We start from the raw sequence: 15622 nt of genomic DNA, 5'->3' as shown, positions 1-15622 counted from the left end.
TCGAGTCGGTCCTCTGACCCAGAAAAGGTTGGGAACTGTTGTATTAGCAAGATGAATCATAGTACATATACAACACATGTTGCAAGGTGAAACATTTCTCACAGTACGCAACTGTCTGTCTGTCTGTCTGTCTGTCTGTCTGTCTGTCTGTCTGCAGACAGTTTGTCTGTCTTTAGAAAGACGAGAAGAAGATTATATGAGAGCAGAGAACAGATTATACGAGGAAACCTAACCATGTTTGTTCTCAGTAAACTCTCTCTCTCACACACACACAGGCACGCACGCACGCGCTCACACACACACACACACACACACACACACACACACACACACACACACACACACACACACACACACACACACACACACACACACACACACACACACACACACCTGTATACTCATGTCTGACCCTTGAAAGACCTGAACTTGATTCTAGGATCTATTCTTGTCCCCCCCCCACCCCCCCCCCCGTGTGTGTGTGTGTGTGTGTGTGTGTGTGTGTGTGTGTTTGTGTGAAAGAGTGTGATATTTGTCGCTGTGGTGATAGAAACGCCACTATGGTGATAGGACACTGCAGAGGTGCACAGTGGTGATCTGTGGCTTGAACTCTATGTGACGCAATTACACACACACGCACGCGAGCGCACACACACACACACACACACACATGGACACATGCACACAAAAATGTACATATCCGCAAAACATGCAAACAAGTACCTCTACTACTGCTGGTTTTCTAGTACTAGGGCTGGGCAATAAACCCAAAACATATCAGTATATTGGTCTTACAGTATATATCAATGAATTGACACAAACAAATTCGAATAGATTTTTTATAATCGACTCGTTTGATTCGTCTGATTAACCACCTTAACCACCCTCGGGGACGTGCAAAAATAGCAAACATAGTCCATCTACAAGCTCTCAACTTATAGATCTGAGCTTGTTGATTTGCTAGTTTCACTATAAAAATATATATTTAAAAAACTCTCATTATGACATTTTACATGACGATTAATTGTCACACAAATTGTGATTGTGATTAACGATTACATTTTATTTTTGTCGTTGAACACTGGAACACATGAATACAATTTGCATTTCTGTTTGCCTTTTAGGCTTCATAGACATGACAAAAGACATGGCAAATACATACATAATTTAATAACTTTCTACTTTAATTTAATTCAATAACAATTGAAAAACAAAAAACATGAATAGTAAAAATAGCATATCTACAAGATCAAAAGCTTGTAGATATGCTATTTAAAAAAAAAAAAAAAAATTGAAAATAATTTGAAAACATTTTCAATGTGGAAATAATTATGACGATTATACAAAAACTAATTGCGATTATCTCAAATAATTGCGATTAGGCGATTATGTAATATTTGTGTCAGGCCTAGCCCTATGTAGTACTGCTGGTTTTTCTATCCTACCATAGAGGTGATTATAGTATCATGATGACCTTCTTACACCAGGTGAACAATATACAATATGAAATAACATTAATAGTAATTGTGTAATTTGTCTCTCAGGCGTTTGGCAGGAAACGACTTGTCTTTCATCGCCAGAGGAGCTTTCTCTGGCCTGTACAACCTCAGAGTCCTGTAAGTACGCATCAAGCAAGCGAGAAAAAATATGAAGAAATATATAAAGCCTGCTGTTATCTGGTGTTTGTATCTTCATGTCGCTTACTTCCATTGAAAATGTATGGTAGACTGTAGCTTTGTATCTGCCATTGTGAACGCAGCATGAGAATTTTATATCTCACTCTGCGTGTGCGTGTGCGAGTGCGAGTGTGCGTGTGTGTGTGTGTGTGTTATGTATGCGTGTCAAAAAGGCTAGCAAAGTATTGTGCTGTCTCTGCTATCTACATAGACACTTCTACTTACACCCATAGAATACTGAGTGACATGCTTATTGTATCATGACGACATATGCCATGATTTTGTGAATGTAACCTTAACTGTACCTTTAATATTTGTGTTCTTGTGCTGTGTGCACTCCTTTATGTGGAATACATTGTTAAAATGTGTTTGTGTAGGATGCTTCAGAACAACGAGCTGACTTCAGTCCCTGACGGAGTCTTCCAGTATCTTCCTAATCTGCAGTCACTGTGAGCACGCACACACACGCGCACACACACACACACACACACACACGCACGTACAATATGCACACACACAGTCCTATTATTAATGCAAGCAATGCTGAAACCAAGAGAGAGAGACAGGCTCTGTCCCCCTTGAGTAAAAGATGAACTATTTCTGAAATAAATAAAATATTTAAGGTGTTTATATATTTTTTCAATTTGAGTTATAGAGCGTAATTATAATCTATTATAAAGACATATAAGGCTTATTAGCCAGGGGTCCTTTTAAGTACTGTACTTTACTAGAGTACTTCCAATTTTCAATACTTTTACTTCTACTCCTTTACATCTCAGAGGCAAATATTTTACTTTTACTCTACTACAATTATTTGAAAACTTTAGTTTCTACGGTCGTTACTTTTATTATTATTTCAAAACCTACATTTACCACTTCAGCCCGATATGTACTTCGGCTATTTGAAAATAGCAGATCTACAAGCTCACAACATGTCGCGATGAGACGTGTTGTGAGCTTCTGCTATTTTCAAAAATATTTTTTACTTGTGCAATAGGACATTCTGCATAATGAGTGCTTTTACTTTTGGTACTTTAAGTATATTTTGATGCCAATAATTTGTACTTTTACTTGAGTAAAATACAGGACCTTTACTTGTAACAGAGCATTTGTTATTGCTGTATTGATACTTTTACTTAAGAAACAAATGTTAGTTCATCTTCCATCACCGGTCTTGTACATTACAAATGGCGAAACACATAACCGAGAGCCTGAGAGAGAGAGAGAGAGAGAGAGAGAGAGAGAGAGAGAGAGAGAGAGAGAGAGAGAGAGAGAGAGAGAGAGAGAGAGAGAGAGAGAGAGAGAGAGAGAGAGAGAGAGAGAGAGAGAGTAATGAGAAGAGGGGAGTGAGAGAGGAGAGGATGGGAGAAGAGAAGAGGAAAAGTGAGAAGAGGAGAGGAGATAAGGATGGACAGACTGGAGTCTCTCTGTGTCTGAAACACACATTTATCTGATCAACTATTATGTGTTGTCTCCTCTCTCTCTCTCTCTCGCTCTCTCTCTCTCTCTCTCTCTCTCTCTCTCTCTCTCTCTCTCTCTCTCTCTCTCTCTCTCTCTCTCTCTCTCTCTCTCTCTCTCTCTCTCACTCTCTCTCTCTCACTCTCTCTCCTCGCTCTCTCTCCTCACTCTCTCTCTCGCCCCACTCTTTCTCTCTCTCTCTCTGAGAACAGAGGTTGTTTTGTTCCAACAGAGACAGAGAGAGATACCTGTAGCTGTCTGTTCACTTTAAGAGGGTCTGTGTGCTTGCGTGCATGTGTGTGCATGTGTGTGCGACTGCGTGTGTGTGTGCGTGTGTGTGCGTGTGTTTGCGTGTGTGTGTGTGTGTGTGTGTGTGTGTGTGTGTGTGTGTGTGTGTGTGTGTGTGTGTGTGTGTGTGTGTGTGTGTGTGTGTGTGTGTGTGTGTGCGCGTGCGTGCGTGCGTGCGTGTGTGTGTGTGTCACGTGCAGGCGTGCAAACGCATGTACACGTATACGTTAAGTGTCAGTCAATGCTTAGCTGAGAGAAAGATGGAACCCTACTACTGTACGTATTGCATAAAATTGTGTTGCAGACTTTTTAATAGATTTCATATCTTCTAGACTTGTTTGAAAGCACTATCACCATCAGTGTTGTGTAAATTAATGTTTACATTATCTTTTCTATTCATATGTTGGATTGAGGTTAATGTGTATTTTCAGACATTTACCTACTTCTTAAACCATCAAGTGTAGGCCTACTTTTGGCGCTGTACTTGGTCTGCTCTTTTTCCCCTCTAAACAAATCTCTTTGCCGAAAATAGTTGTGAGCTTGTAGATCGGCTATTTTCGGCGAATATTCCCCCAGAATAGGATTTGCTACTGTAGGGTTCAAGTGGTTAATGTGGAAAAAAAACAACAACAACAACAACGCATAGATTTGGTGCCCCCCCCCCCCCTGTAGTATCTGTTGAACACCCATGCCACAGTTAATGGAAGTTCAGGATGTCACAGAAAAGTCTTTCTACTCTGTCTCCAGCCAGAGTATGCTCACAGGGCCAGCAGCACTGTATTGAAATAGCCTTTCCCGGGATCTGCACGAGTTCTACAGAAGATGGTGTATTTATACGCGGCAAGCCAAGAACTACACATACAAACGATGCAGATTTCAGCATTTTAAAATGAAGGGACCACAATAAACTGGTTTTGAGAGGATTTAATATGTCGACAGTCACCATCTGTGCTTTGAGTGTGAACAGACAGTTTGTCTCATCAGATGTTTGGATTGACAATCTTTCCCATGAACAGAATGTTGTCAGAGTCAGCGATGAGAACCATGAAGGGACGATTGAACTTCAGTTCGGGATCTGGTGCAGAACTTCTTGAGGTGATGGCGATGCCTGTAGCTGCGGACGCAGTAGCTCCAGCCTCGTCCACATCCAACGTGGCTTCGTGCACAACCTGCACGTAATCAATCGATTAGATCAGTGATTCTCACGCCTTTTCATTTAACCCATTAAGACCTGAGGCCGATTCTACAAAATGTCTTCTAAATCCCAACAGTTTTTTTGAAAAAAACTATGTTGCTACATCAGTGGTTCTCAAACTTTTTCATGTCAAGGACATCCCAAAATGTATTTGGCCGCGGACCCCCATCTCAAAATATTTTGTTCCAGGGACCCCCAGAAGCAAAGATTTGAGTTACTAATGTTTGCTTTAAAATATATGTGTATTCAAAGATTTGCCCACATTTTGCACGCGATACGAGCTTGTATATCTGCTATTTTTGAATAGCCAAAGAAATCTAAAATGACACAGATGCTTCCCCGGTCTTAATGGGTTTAACGACCCCCAGTTTCTTGGCTTGCATTAGTAGGCCACAAACCCGCATAAGAGTTACAGACCTGTAAAGGTCCATTAGGTTCCTAACTATCATTTAGTTGGGGACCCCTGGAAACCCCTCAAGGACCCCGTGGGGGTTGCCAGACCGCTGCACTGCTCTGGCTGCCAGTCACTTTTAGAATAGATTTTAAGATTTTATTGTTAACTTTTAAGCTCTTAACGGCCCTTAACTTCGATATCAACCAATCACCTGAGTGATTGGTTGACTGAATACTTTATTAGACAGAAATGCAAACAGCACGAGGTACAGTCATACATTTGGGCTGAAAGGATAACACAAAAAAAGTCCTGGGGACTTGTTTCCATTGTGGTCCTATATGTTTTCATTCATTCATTCAACCTTAAAATTCTCGGAGAGATCATTGAGGGAGACCCCCATTTACAATGATGCTGGGATTACACATAGAAGGACTAGCCCTTCACAGGGTCATCCCTATGTTCCCCGGGTCCTATGTTCCCCCACTAAGGTTAGGGTTAGGTTAGGTTTAGGTTAGGTCCTATGTTCCCCCACTAAGGTTAGGGTTAGGGTTAGGTTTAGGTTAGGTCCTATGTTCCCCGCTCTCCCTAGGAAAGCGGGGAACATAGGACCCGGGGAACAAAGGTACGGTCTCGCCGTTCACTAGAGCGAGTTAGGATGTGACTAGGTTTCTGACGTAACATGGATGAAATATGGTGGTAATTTTTCAACCAGGGCTTTGTAAATGAAGAGGTGCCAATGATTATTGCGTCCCTCAGTCAGAGAAGACCAGCCCACCTTATCATACAGGACACAATGATGAGTATTGTAGTTGTCACCAGTGATAAACCTCAGAGCTGAGTGGTAAACTGAGTTCAGAGTCAGTGTGGAGGCAGCTGCATGACGATAGATTATATCCCCATAGTCAGTACAGATTCAAATGTGGCTTCGATAATCCTTTTCCTACAGAACAAATTTTATTTCTATATAGGCAGCCAATCTCTTGACTAAGTTTTACAACAAGATTATCTATGCGATGTTTCAAAATTAAATTTGTCGTCCAGTGGTGGTGGAGATAAAGAGATTGGAGTTATCTATGTTTTGGGATTTAGAGAAGACCATGAATATTGTTTTATTTTTGTTAAGTGTTAATTTAAGGTAGTTAAAGTAGTGCTGTAGCGAGAGTTGCAGTTTTTTGATGGCCAATAGAGCGGAGTCAGCGGTACAATATAAGATTGTGTCGTCGGCATAGAGATTCATTTGACAGCCACATAGAGAAGAAACTATTTCATTTATGTATATAGTGAACAGGACAGGGCCTAGAATGGATCACTGTGGTACGCCGGATTTAACCGGGAGGAAACCTCCCATCTTCACACATTTACGTCTGCCATACAGATAGTTCCTAAACCAGCTGCAAGAATCCCTATCAAAGCCTGGGATGAGTAGTCTTTCTAAGGGTAAGGAGTGGTCTACTGTATCATATGCTTTTGCCAGCTCAATAAAAATAGCTGCAACATGTTTGTAATTGTCTAAACCAGTGATTAAATGATCCAGAACTATAGTGACAGCTGACGTAGTGCTATGATTAGCTCTGAAGCCAGACTGATGAGGACTTAGAATAGACTGTTGTGAGAGGAATGGTTTTAGCTGGTTATTTACTAAGGATTCCAGAATCTTTGAGAGATAGGGCAGTTTTGTAATTGGCCGATAGTTATTGGGATCATTACAGTCACCACCTTTGTGCAGTGGGACTACATATGCTGATTTCCAGACACTGGGCACTATGCCTGGTGACATAGATACATTAAATATAAAAGAAATGTGATCCACAATAAAAGGTGCAGATAGTCTTTGAAAAAAAAAGGGATGAGGTCCTCTGATTTGGCTGTACTGGTTGTTCTTACAGTAAGTCCAGGCTGGTGACCAAGGGTGACCAGGCCTATGCCATCAGGGCCCCTAGACTCTGGAACAGCCTGCCATTGGACCTCAGGCTTGCTAGCTCCATAACCATTTTGAAATCTAATTTAAAAACTATTATTTACAAAAGAAGCCTTACATTTTAACTCCCTAATGGCAGCAATTGGTGCATCTATACTCGTTGATGCTGTTAATTGTGTGTTGCTGTCTTATTCACACAAATTGTACACTATATGATTTACTGTTTGGTCTTATGTTGTAAAGCAGTAACTATAATGTTTATTATTATTGTATTATTATGTGTGAATGTGTCAGAGTGAAACATGAGTCAGTAATCCAAGAATAGTTCACAACATATGGGGGTCAGGCTTGGTTGAGGAGCCCAATGGCTACTGCACTGATGGACTGTCCTTTGTTGTGATATGAAGGGACAAATAGACAGTCAGACACTCATCCATTGTGACACCTCTTACCTCTGACACAGCCACACCCTCTGCAATGCCACTGAGGTTGGCTGCAGAACCAAACATGTCCGTTATTCCCATCTGACGCAGCACATTGTTCAGATTTACTTTAGTCTTGATGGAAAACTTGGGAACAAACACATCGTAGTTCCTGAAAAGGAAATACAAAACACTTAAGACTATGGCAAAATATTGTGGCTGATCTTATAAGATCATTCTGGAATTGATTGATCCGTCTCTGACTTGAAGTGTTTTGTGAACGTAATGCAAAAGTCATTACTTGACACAGAAGGTAATATTCTAACATACCTTACCAAAGGGACTTTGGGTCCCTATTATTATTATTATGAATCGTTTTAAATTGATAATAAGTAACATGTAGGCTAATATATGACATTTTGAATGTAATTAAACACAAAACTCTTAAAGGTTCTATGACATTAATTTTCACTTTTTTTTTTCAAATGTTTTTTGGGGGGTTTTATGACCTCAATTACACCCCAAAAATCTGAACTTTGAACATTCAGTGGATTTTCTGTGGTCTGGGGTTTTCTGAATAATTAGGCTGAAAAGTAATCTGAGCTTGGCCATTCGGCAGTGAGGTCACAGCCGATTAATCCCGCCCACTCTCCTCCTCGCCCCTCCCCTCCCCTATCCTTTCCTTTGGGGGGGGGCGGAGCAGAGGCGATGATTGACAGGCAAAATCCCTCACCAGCGAGTTTTTTTTTTCATTGCAGTTGAAAAGGCTTTAGAAATGTGAGAGAAAAACACCTGCCATGGATCAATGGAGTGGAATTTTTGGTTAAAACTTTCTATACACGTTTGAAGGACCATGACAAAGACTTTTAATGTGTGGTAAAACTGAACGTCATGAAACCTTTAACCACTTAAACCCTGATGTCCCTAATTTGGGCATGTCATGTTTTCAAAATATTCTTCAACGATAGCAAATCTATAAGTTCGAGGTCATGACATGTTGTGAGCTTGCAGATGAGCTGTTTTTGTAGAAAATGTCAAATGTGATTTCAGACCCTTTCTTCATCCCGTTGAGCCATTTGGTGTAGTGCATGGGGCAGATGTGCTCCTCCAGCGCAGTCAATTCTCCGTCAGGTAGCATCAACAGCATGGAGTAGGAGTTGTTGAAGGGTAAACGGAGGACTGTGGTGGAGATCTGCTGGTCGTGGTAGACATCAAACCTATCCAACCCTGTGTTCATCATCTGGACTGGAACCTGCAACATCACCATGTGGATCGATTAGAAGAGCCCGACCCATGCCAGGTTTTTGTGTCCAAAAGGTTTGCTTACAATGACATGGCTCAAATAGGGACGCAAAGGTTGAAAGTGATTAAAATCACTGGCTGCAAAACGTGCCAATACCAATGTTCTCAGAAAAGTCAAATGCTGGCCGATATATCGGTCCAGCTCTAATCATTAGAACCTCTTGATTTATGAACACACAACCACCAAACATCTGAGAAGAACTCAACGCTTTGTTCACACTGAACAGCAGCTGTTCTGTCAGATATTAGAACAATACATACGTAACCTACGTGTACTTCCATGTACTGATGTTCTCATGTCTTACTAAATAAAGTGCATCAATCAATCAATCAAAACCTATTGTTACTGTGGTTTAAGGATTGACTTCAGCTAAAGGAGGAGGAAGAGAGTACGGCCTGTGATTGTGAGGTGCTGGCCACAGCAAAAGTCAAAACTGGAATAAAGGAATGCGTTGCACACGGTCTGATACAAAAAACGATTTCAAAAGACAACATTTCAGGGGTGTCTGGTTGGTGGCAGTGTTTGAGAGTGGGAAGCTTGGCAGGGAGGGCAATTTCTGTCACTCCTACACTTTGGTCAGGGTGCCTGTTCAGGAGCGACCTAAACTGGGAGTAATAATGTGCTTCTACAGTATGCATGCATTATGCCCTCCTGGTGAAACTCACTGTCAGGTGAAAAGGAGTGTATCAGAGGAGGACATGTGGCTGTCTACACCTTCCCCAAGACCACGTGGCTGTCTACACTTTACGATACGGATTGAGAAAATAAATCTAATACTAGAGACTGTACTTGGAGGCATTAAAAACACAGGTCGCGTCTTTATTTAATTATTTAACATTTCCCATCTGGCAACACTTTTCGCCCCTGTTCACAGCTGTGTACAGTAGTAGCCTACCGTGCAGTTTTGAGATATACATATTTCTGCTGTTTATCTTAATGATCAGTGAAAATGACTGCATAACAATAGTAAAACATAATACTATACAGTACAAATAGGTGCAATTAGTGGACAAACTAACAAAAATCCATTCAGTTAGACAGCAGCGTTATGAGGTGTGGTACCTGGTTTTGCGCATCCACATTAAACAAATCGTTCTCGGTATTTGCAGGGTCAAATGGAGTTAGCCATTTTCCTGTTTGAGAGAAAGCAGTGGAAAACAGAAACAACGATGACAATAGTGAGACGAAACTTAAATGTGGAAAGGTGACTGTAGCCATGATAGAACTTGTTAGAGGACAGTTTCTCAATGTTGGGTCTGGGGCTAAACCTAACCCTGATCCTTATTGGTCTGATTGGGCTCCCAGAGATTAAACTAATGTTATCAAATAGGGGTCTGTGGCCTAATGTATATCACATTGGGAGTCCTTGAAAAAGGTTGAGAATCACTGAATTAGAGATGAACCCTACCCATTATTAGGCTAATAATATTAAATTAAATTTTTAATTTTTAATTTCTTTCTGGTCTATGAAATGATTCTAAAAACATAGAATTGAATGACAGCTCTGAGATGACATCTCCTACCTTTGTAGTATATGTAACTAATAAGATACATGATAGTATCAGGATCCAGGTTTTCCACTAGTTGGTCTATCTTGCCGTGGGTCTTCCCCTCCACATACTTGTTGATGGTAGCAGCACTCTCTGTGGAATTGTTAAAGTCCACAGTGAACCCCTCCGCCAGGTAGGACTGCCTGAGGGCCTCCAGGAACTCAGGCCGTGGCTTGAACTTATTGTCCACAAACACTGCAGTTCCTGCACTGATGTCTTCTGATAAAGTCTTGCTGGCTCCGGTCAGAATTCCATGGAAGGCCTGGTTTACGTCAACCTGGCTCAGTAGGGAGCTGTTGAAGCCCAGACCACTGAAGAGCTGCTGGTGGGTTTGGCCCCGGGCCCCTACAGACAAGGCTGCCAGGGCCAGGCTGACACTTGCGGGTGAGAAGAAGACGTTCTTGCCTTGGTTGTCCGTCTGAGCGGCCAGTTGCCTGTACAGGTTGAAGGTGAAACCTTCGTTTGCTGATCTCACCATGGAGAGGCTTTTGGCAGCGTGGTCTGCACTGTTATCTTCATGACCTGAATATGATGAATTAGATGTGTTAAAGAAATTAGGAGGGGGGCGGCCGGGCGGGCATTTTCTTAAACTAGTTCACCCAAAAAACGACTTATTTTCTATCAATTTCACACCCCATGAAGCCTTAATTAGAATTAATTAGCCAATAATTTGATCACCGGCTGTGCTTCCGGTAGGAGACTCAAAGAGTCTCTTTTGAGTCTCCTACTGGAGACATTAGCATCTTTCCGCTGGTCATCAAATTATTGGCTTAGGAATGCGACAAAAAAAAAAAAAAATCCATGAATTGAAGGCTTCATGGGGTGTGTAATTGATATAAAATAAGTAATTGTTTGGGTGAACTACTCCTTTAACCACTTAAACCCTTTAATTCTTCCTCATATGACAAATAGCAAAAAAGTCTGTTCTCACAACATTTGGCATTGTGATGCATTGTGAGCTTGTAGATCTATTTTTGAAATGTTGACCAAAATAGGGACACCAGGGTTAATGTGGTCACACGTGCATTTCTCAAAACAAAAAAAGACCTAGAAGCAGGGATAAAACATATCCCAACGGCCATTTAAATGAGTGACCAGAGGAGGGACATCAAAAGCAGAGTCATCAAATCCAACCCTGGTCAGCTCTGTTACCTTCATGTCCTGCATGGTGATGACCTGTACCCAGACATACCGGTGCTGATAGATTCCACACCCGCACGGCTCCTTGCATCATGGTGAACTGAGGCAAAGGTTCAAAAGGTTTCCATCAGTCAAGTTCACTCACTGTTAACCCATTAAGACCTGAGGCCGCGTCTAAAAAAATCGAAATCCTAACAATCTTTCGGAAAAAAATATTTAAAAATAAAATTCTCGATTTTTCAAAAATAGCAGATCTACAAGCTCGTAGCGCGGCACTCGGTGCCGCGCTATGAGCTTGTATATCTGCTATTTTTGAATAGCCAAAGAAACCTAAAGTGACACAGGTCTTAATGGGTTAACTAAACAAACCTTTCAATCTAGTATAGCGCTTCTCTGTCTGGAACTACCATGAATGTGTTGTAGTCCATACAACACATTCCCAAATCAAATATGAAATAGAATAACTGCAAATACATCATGTTTCCAATGGTCGATTAGATTTAGAAGCGGTTTAGCACTCACACCTTCTTGCACCTGGCGCCTATCCAGCCTGTGAAACAGTGACAAAAGAAGTCACCCTTCTTGTCCTCGCACCGGACTGTGCCTCTGGGATTACAGGGAGAAGGAGAGCACTGATCTGGAATATTGTGGACACACGTTGCCAGGTCCTGCCTCTTCTTTTCTGAATCTCCAAACTTCTCCACACAGGCTAAATACTTGGGATAGAAGTATTCCGTTTCAGGGTCGTTTTCGAACACCTCCCTCGCCTCCTCTTTGCTACACCTCTCCTCCACACATTCCCTCTCCAAGTGGCCTCGCTTAGTCTCCTCGAACACTTCGAACACCCAGAAGGCTCTTCTGGGTCTGCTCAGAAACTGCTTGGCTTCTTCTGGAGACAATGAAACTGAAATGCTATTGGACCAGCTTGCAAACAGAAGGATCAGCAGGGCTCTCGATGAGAAGGACTTTGTCGCCAGGGTCAGCCGCATGTTTGCTGCTTTCTCTCTCTCTCTCCCTCCCTCTCTGCGCCAAAGCTCTAGTTCAACTTTCTCCCGTCCTATTCCTGTTCCTCTGATCAACGTTGTCACCTTCAGAAGTTACAACTTAAATTGAAGATGCCAATGTCAATGCTGGCAAGTCCTTGGAACGGTTTGGACGATGAACAAAAGAATCAATTAAAAAGATTAATTAACATTTTTTTTTTTTAATAAATCTAAAATAATAGATAAATATAGAACATTAATGTCAAATCTGAGTGATCACGTCCATATGATGTGAAAAAAATATATATATTGAATGTTCCTTTTATGACCAAAATAAACTACTACTACTACTACTACTAAAGTCCTCAATAACCAACTATCACAAAACTGAAACGGGTAAATTATGCTTCATTGTATGGCAGGGTCACTGTGCCATACGACGAGGAAATAACTGATTTTAATAAGAAAATGTGATTAAAAGCAAAACGAATTCAGCGAGCAACACTATATATTATTATGATAAATTATAAATTAGCCTAAAGACTTCATATGAAGTACAGTAATACATTACTCACCTTCCTAACGTGAAGACACCTCACCACAGACTGCTGAGGAGATGTCCCCTTTTAACAACAGATGAGATCCACTGCACTTTGACATGTTTATTTGCCAATATGGCCTTCTCTTATTTGCTCTGCCTCTGTATTTATTCTGTGTAATGATTACTGTTAAGCAATCAAGCATGGAATAATGGCTGAAAATGCAACAGGAATTTTGTACAAGTCAGGTAGCCATATTCTTCTCTATACATATCTGTTGTCTACCATATATATGTTCTAAACATAAAATACTTGAATAAGACCTTGTACAGGTTAATCTGAATGAAGACAGGGTTTAAAGCAGTACCTACCTTCAGTCTGCTCAGGTTCACTGCACTCACATGCTGCACTGTCTGGCAAGCCTCGCTTCTTCATAGTTGATTTGAAGCAGCCGACCCCGGTACGTAGACGATTCATTAGAGTCCGTTGCCGGCATGGACCATGGTAGATCTTCTCCTTTTACGCCATCCAGAGGGTCCTGCGGGTCAACGAGAGAGACAGAGAGAGGAAGCGAGCGAGGGAGAGAGATGTTTCCTCCACAATTCAAATATAAATTGGGGGCTGGGTTGGGTTTTAGCACCCGTGAGCACCAGCATATACCACCACGTGCACAGATGTGGCGGTAGATACGTGAGGGCCTCGGCTGACTCCCACAACCTCTTCCAGGATGCCAACAGCCGAATACAAGAACGCTCGCCCTGGGGCAAATCCGGCGACATCGGAACGGTCGCCACTAGGTATTCCTAAACGTAACCTCAGTAAAACTATGCCTAACCTAAACTTATTCCTAAACTTAACCTCAGTAAAACTATGCCAAAACCTAACCTTATTCCTAAACTTAACCTCAGAAAAACTATGCCTAACCCTAAAATTATTCCTAACCTTAACCTCAGTAAAACACATACAAGAATACAAGGACCGCTGGTGGCGAGCTGTCCGCGGAAAAAATGGGGGTGAGTGTGTTTTGGGGCGAGCCTTACGGTTACCCACCAGCCAAGCCGAGGACTGTAGAAAAGTCCTCCGAGATGTAACATCTCTTGTGCCGACTTATTATAGGGGTGGCTGTTTGGAGACGTTGTTTCCATTTTAGTGTTGTGCAGGTTATACCAGTCATATCATCTTGCATCTCCCCTCTTATCTCTCTTTCTGTTTCTCCCTCTGTCTGCATCTTTGTCTATTTTTCTGACTCTCTCTCTTTCTTTCTCTCTCTCTCTCTCTATCTCTCTCCCACTCTCTCCTCTCAGGCGTCTAGACGCCAATCGCATTTCCAGTGTTCCTATTGGCTGTTTCTCCGGTCTGCCCGCCCTGCGTCACCTGTGGTTGGACGACAACTGGCTGGGGGAGGTTCCGGTCGGAGCTCTGAGTGACGTCAGTTCCCTACAGGCCATGACATTGGCTCTGAACCGCATCAGTCACATCCCTGACCACGCCTTCTCCAGCCTCACGAACCTCGTAGTGTTGTGAGTACACGCACGCGGCGCACACACACACACACACACACACACACACACACACACACACACACACACACACACACACACACACACACAGAAGTAAATAGACATGTATGGTAGAATTACATGCTCATCATCAACCATCTGATCAGCTGGGTGAAGCTGAAACTGGATTTCCCCTGTGGGATAGCTCTGGTCCATAGCGTTAGAAGGAGTTCTCCTTAACGCTATGGTTCTTTCGATCCTTCCCCTCACACCCGCGCAGGCTGCGCAGCCTCTCTTCTTTAGTAAAAAAAATATATATACACTTTCGCTACTCACCAAAACAAAGACGGTTTTGACGGTGTTGAAAGCCTACTTTCCTTAGTGGGAACACTGAGCTCTTCACTCTGTGCCATGCAAAGTGTCATTTCTAGTTGACAAGTGACGCAGTTGTCATTTACGTGCAGTCCCCATGTTGTGTAAGTCATTGGTTTCAAAGTGGGGTCCTTGGGGGGACCAGGGGGTCCCCAAGTAATTTTTTTTTTTTTTTCAATAGTATTTTTATTGATTTTATTTTTTAAACAAAGACAAAACAAGACAAAACAAGACAAGACAAAACAAGACAAAACAGACAAACAGCTCAGCTCAGACACGTTATAAAAGGAAAAGGATATGGATACAAATATAAACTCCACATGGACCAGAAAATACCACAATATATATATACATGATTTGGTGCTTGACATTACATAGACGGGTGAGTAACTACCCCAAGAACAAAAAAAGAAATACAAGAAATACAGATCACAGTACAAACATCCACAACAGAAAAGATGAAAAAATAAAAATAAAAATGAGAAACAAAATAAACAAGCAAGGATTTAGACATTATACATCAAGGTCAGCGGTATCACTCCTGTTAAGGAACCCTATCGTTAAAGTGTCAGCTAATTGAGGGCCAATAAAATGTAGATATGGGTCCCATATTTTATAGAAGGCATCGGTTGTGGAACGTAGGAGGCAGGTTAAAAATTCCAACGGCATGCACTGCATGATTATTTTGTGCCAGTCTTTCTTTGTTGGTGGTCTCTCATTAATCCAAGACAACAGAATATTTTTCCTCGCAGCATAGGTTAGAAGATTAAACAAGCGTCTATGAAACTTGTTAATAATCTTTTTATCAGGACCCAGGTAAATTGGTTAATGTAGCGTCACAATCATTTGAACCACTTTAACCATATTTTATACTTTGGCTATTAC

The 15622-nt window shown here is 41.7% G+C and overlaps 2 protein-coding genes across 2 annotated transcripts in view; one reads left to right on the top strand and one right to left on the bottom strand.

Moving 5' to 3' along the window:
- Positions 1 to 15622, top strand: part of LOC308079225 (leucine-rich repeat-containing G-protein coupled receptor 5-like) — a gene marked incomplete at both ends in the record, with an annotated part of 47571 nt that overhangs the window by 15696 nt on the left and 16253 nt on the right. The window contains 3 exons of the mRNA XM_080420601.1: positions 1545 to 1616; positions 2054 to 2125; positions 14171 to 14386. Of these exons, the coding sequence (XP_080276727.1) occupies positions 1545 to 1616; positions 2054 to 2125; positions 14171 to 14386 (360 nt within the window). The remainder of the gene's footprint in view (positions 1 to 1544; positions 1617 to 2053; positions 2126 to 14170; positions 14387 to 15622) is intronic.
- On the bottom strand, positions 4403 to 11438 carry LOC308079172 (serpin A3-5-like; the record flags this gene model as incomplete). Its single annotated transcript, XM_080420552.1, has 6 exons — positions 4403 to 4591; positions 7382 to 7523; positions 8404 to 8603; positions 9717 to 9787; positions 10178 to 10726; positions 11357 to 11438. 6 exons carry the CDS (start codon positions 11436 to 11438, stop codon positions 4403 to 4405), a joined length of 1233 nt encoding a protein of 410 aa, XP_080276678.1.

This window comes from Gymnoscopelus braueri (assembly GCF_963280865.1).
Source record: "Gymnoscopelus braueri genome assembly, chromosome: 23".
Lineage (NCBI taxonomy): Eukaryota > Metazoa > Chordata > Actinopteri > Myctophiformes > Myctophidae > Gymnoscopelus > Gymnoscopelus braueri.
Note: the sequence above shows the minus strand (reverse complement) of the source record. Positions and strands in the feature narration are given on the sequence as shown.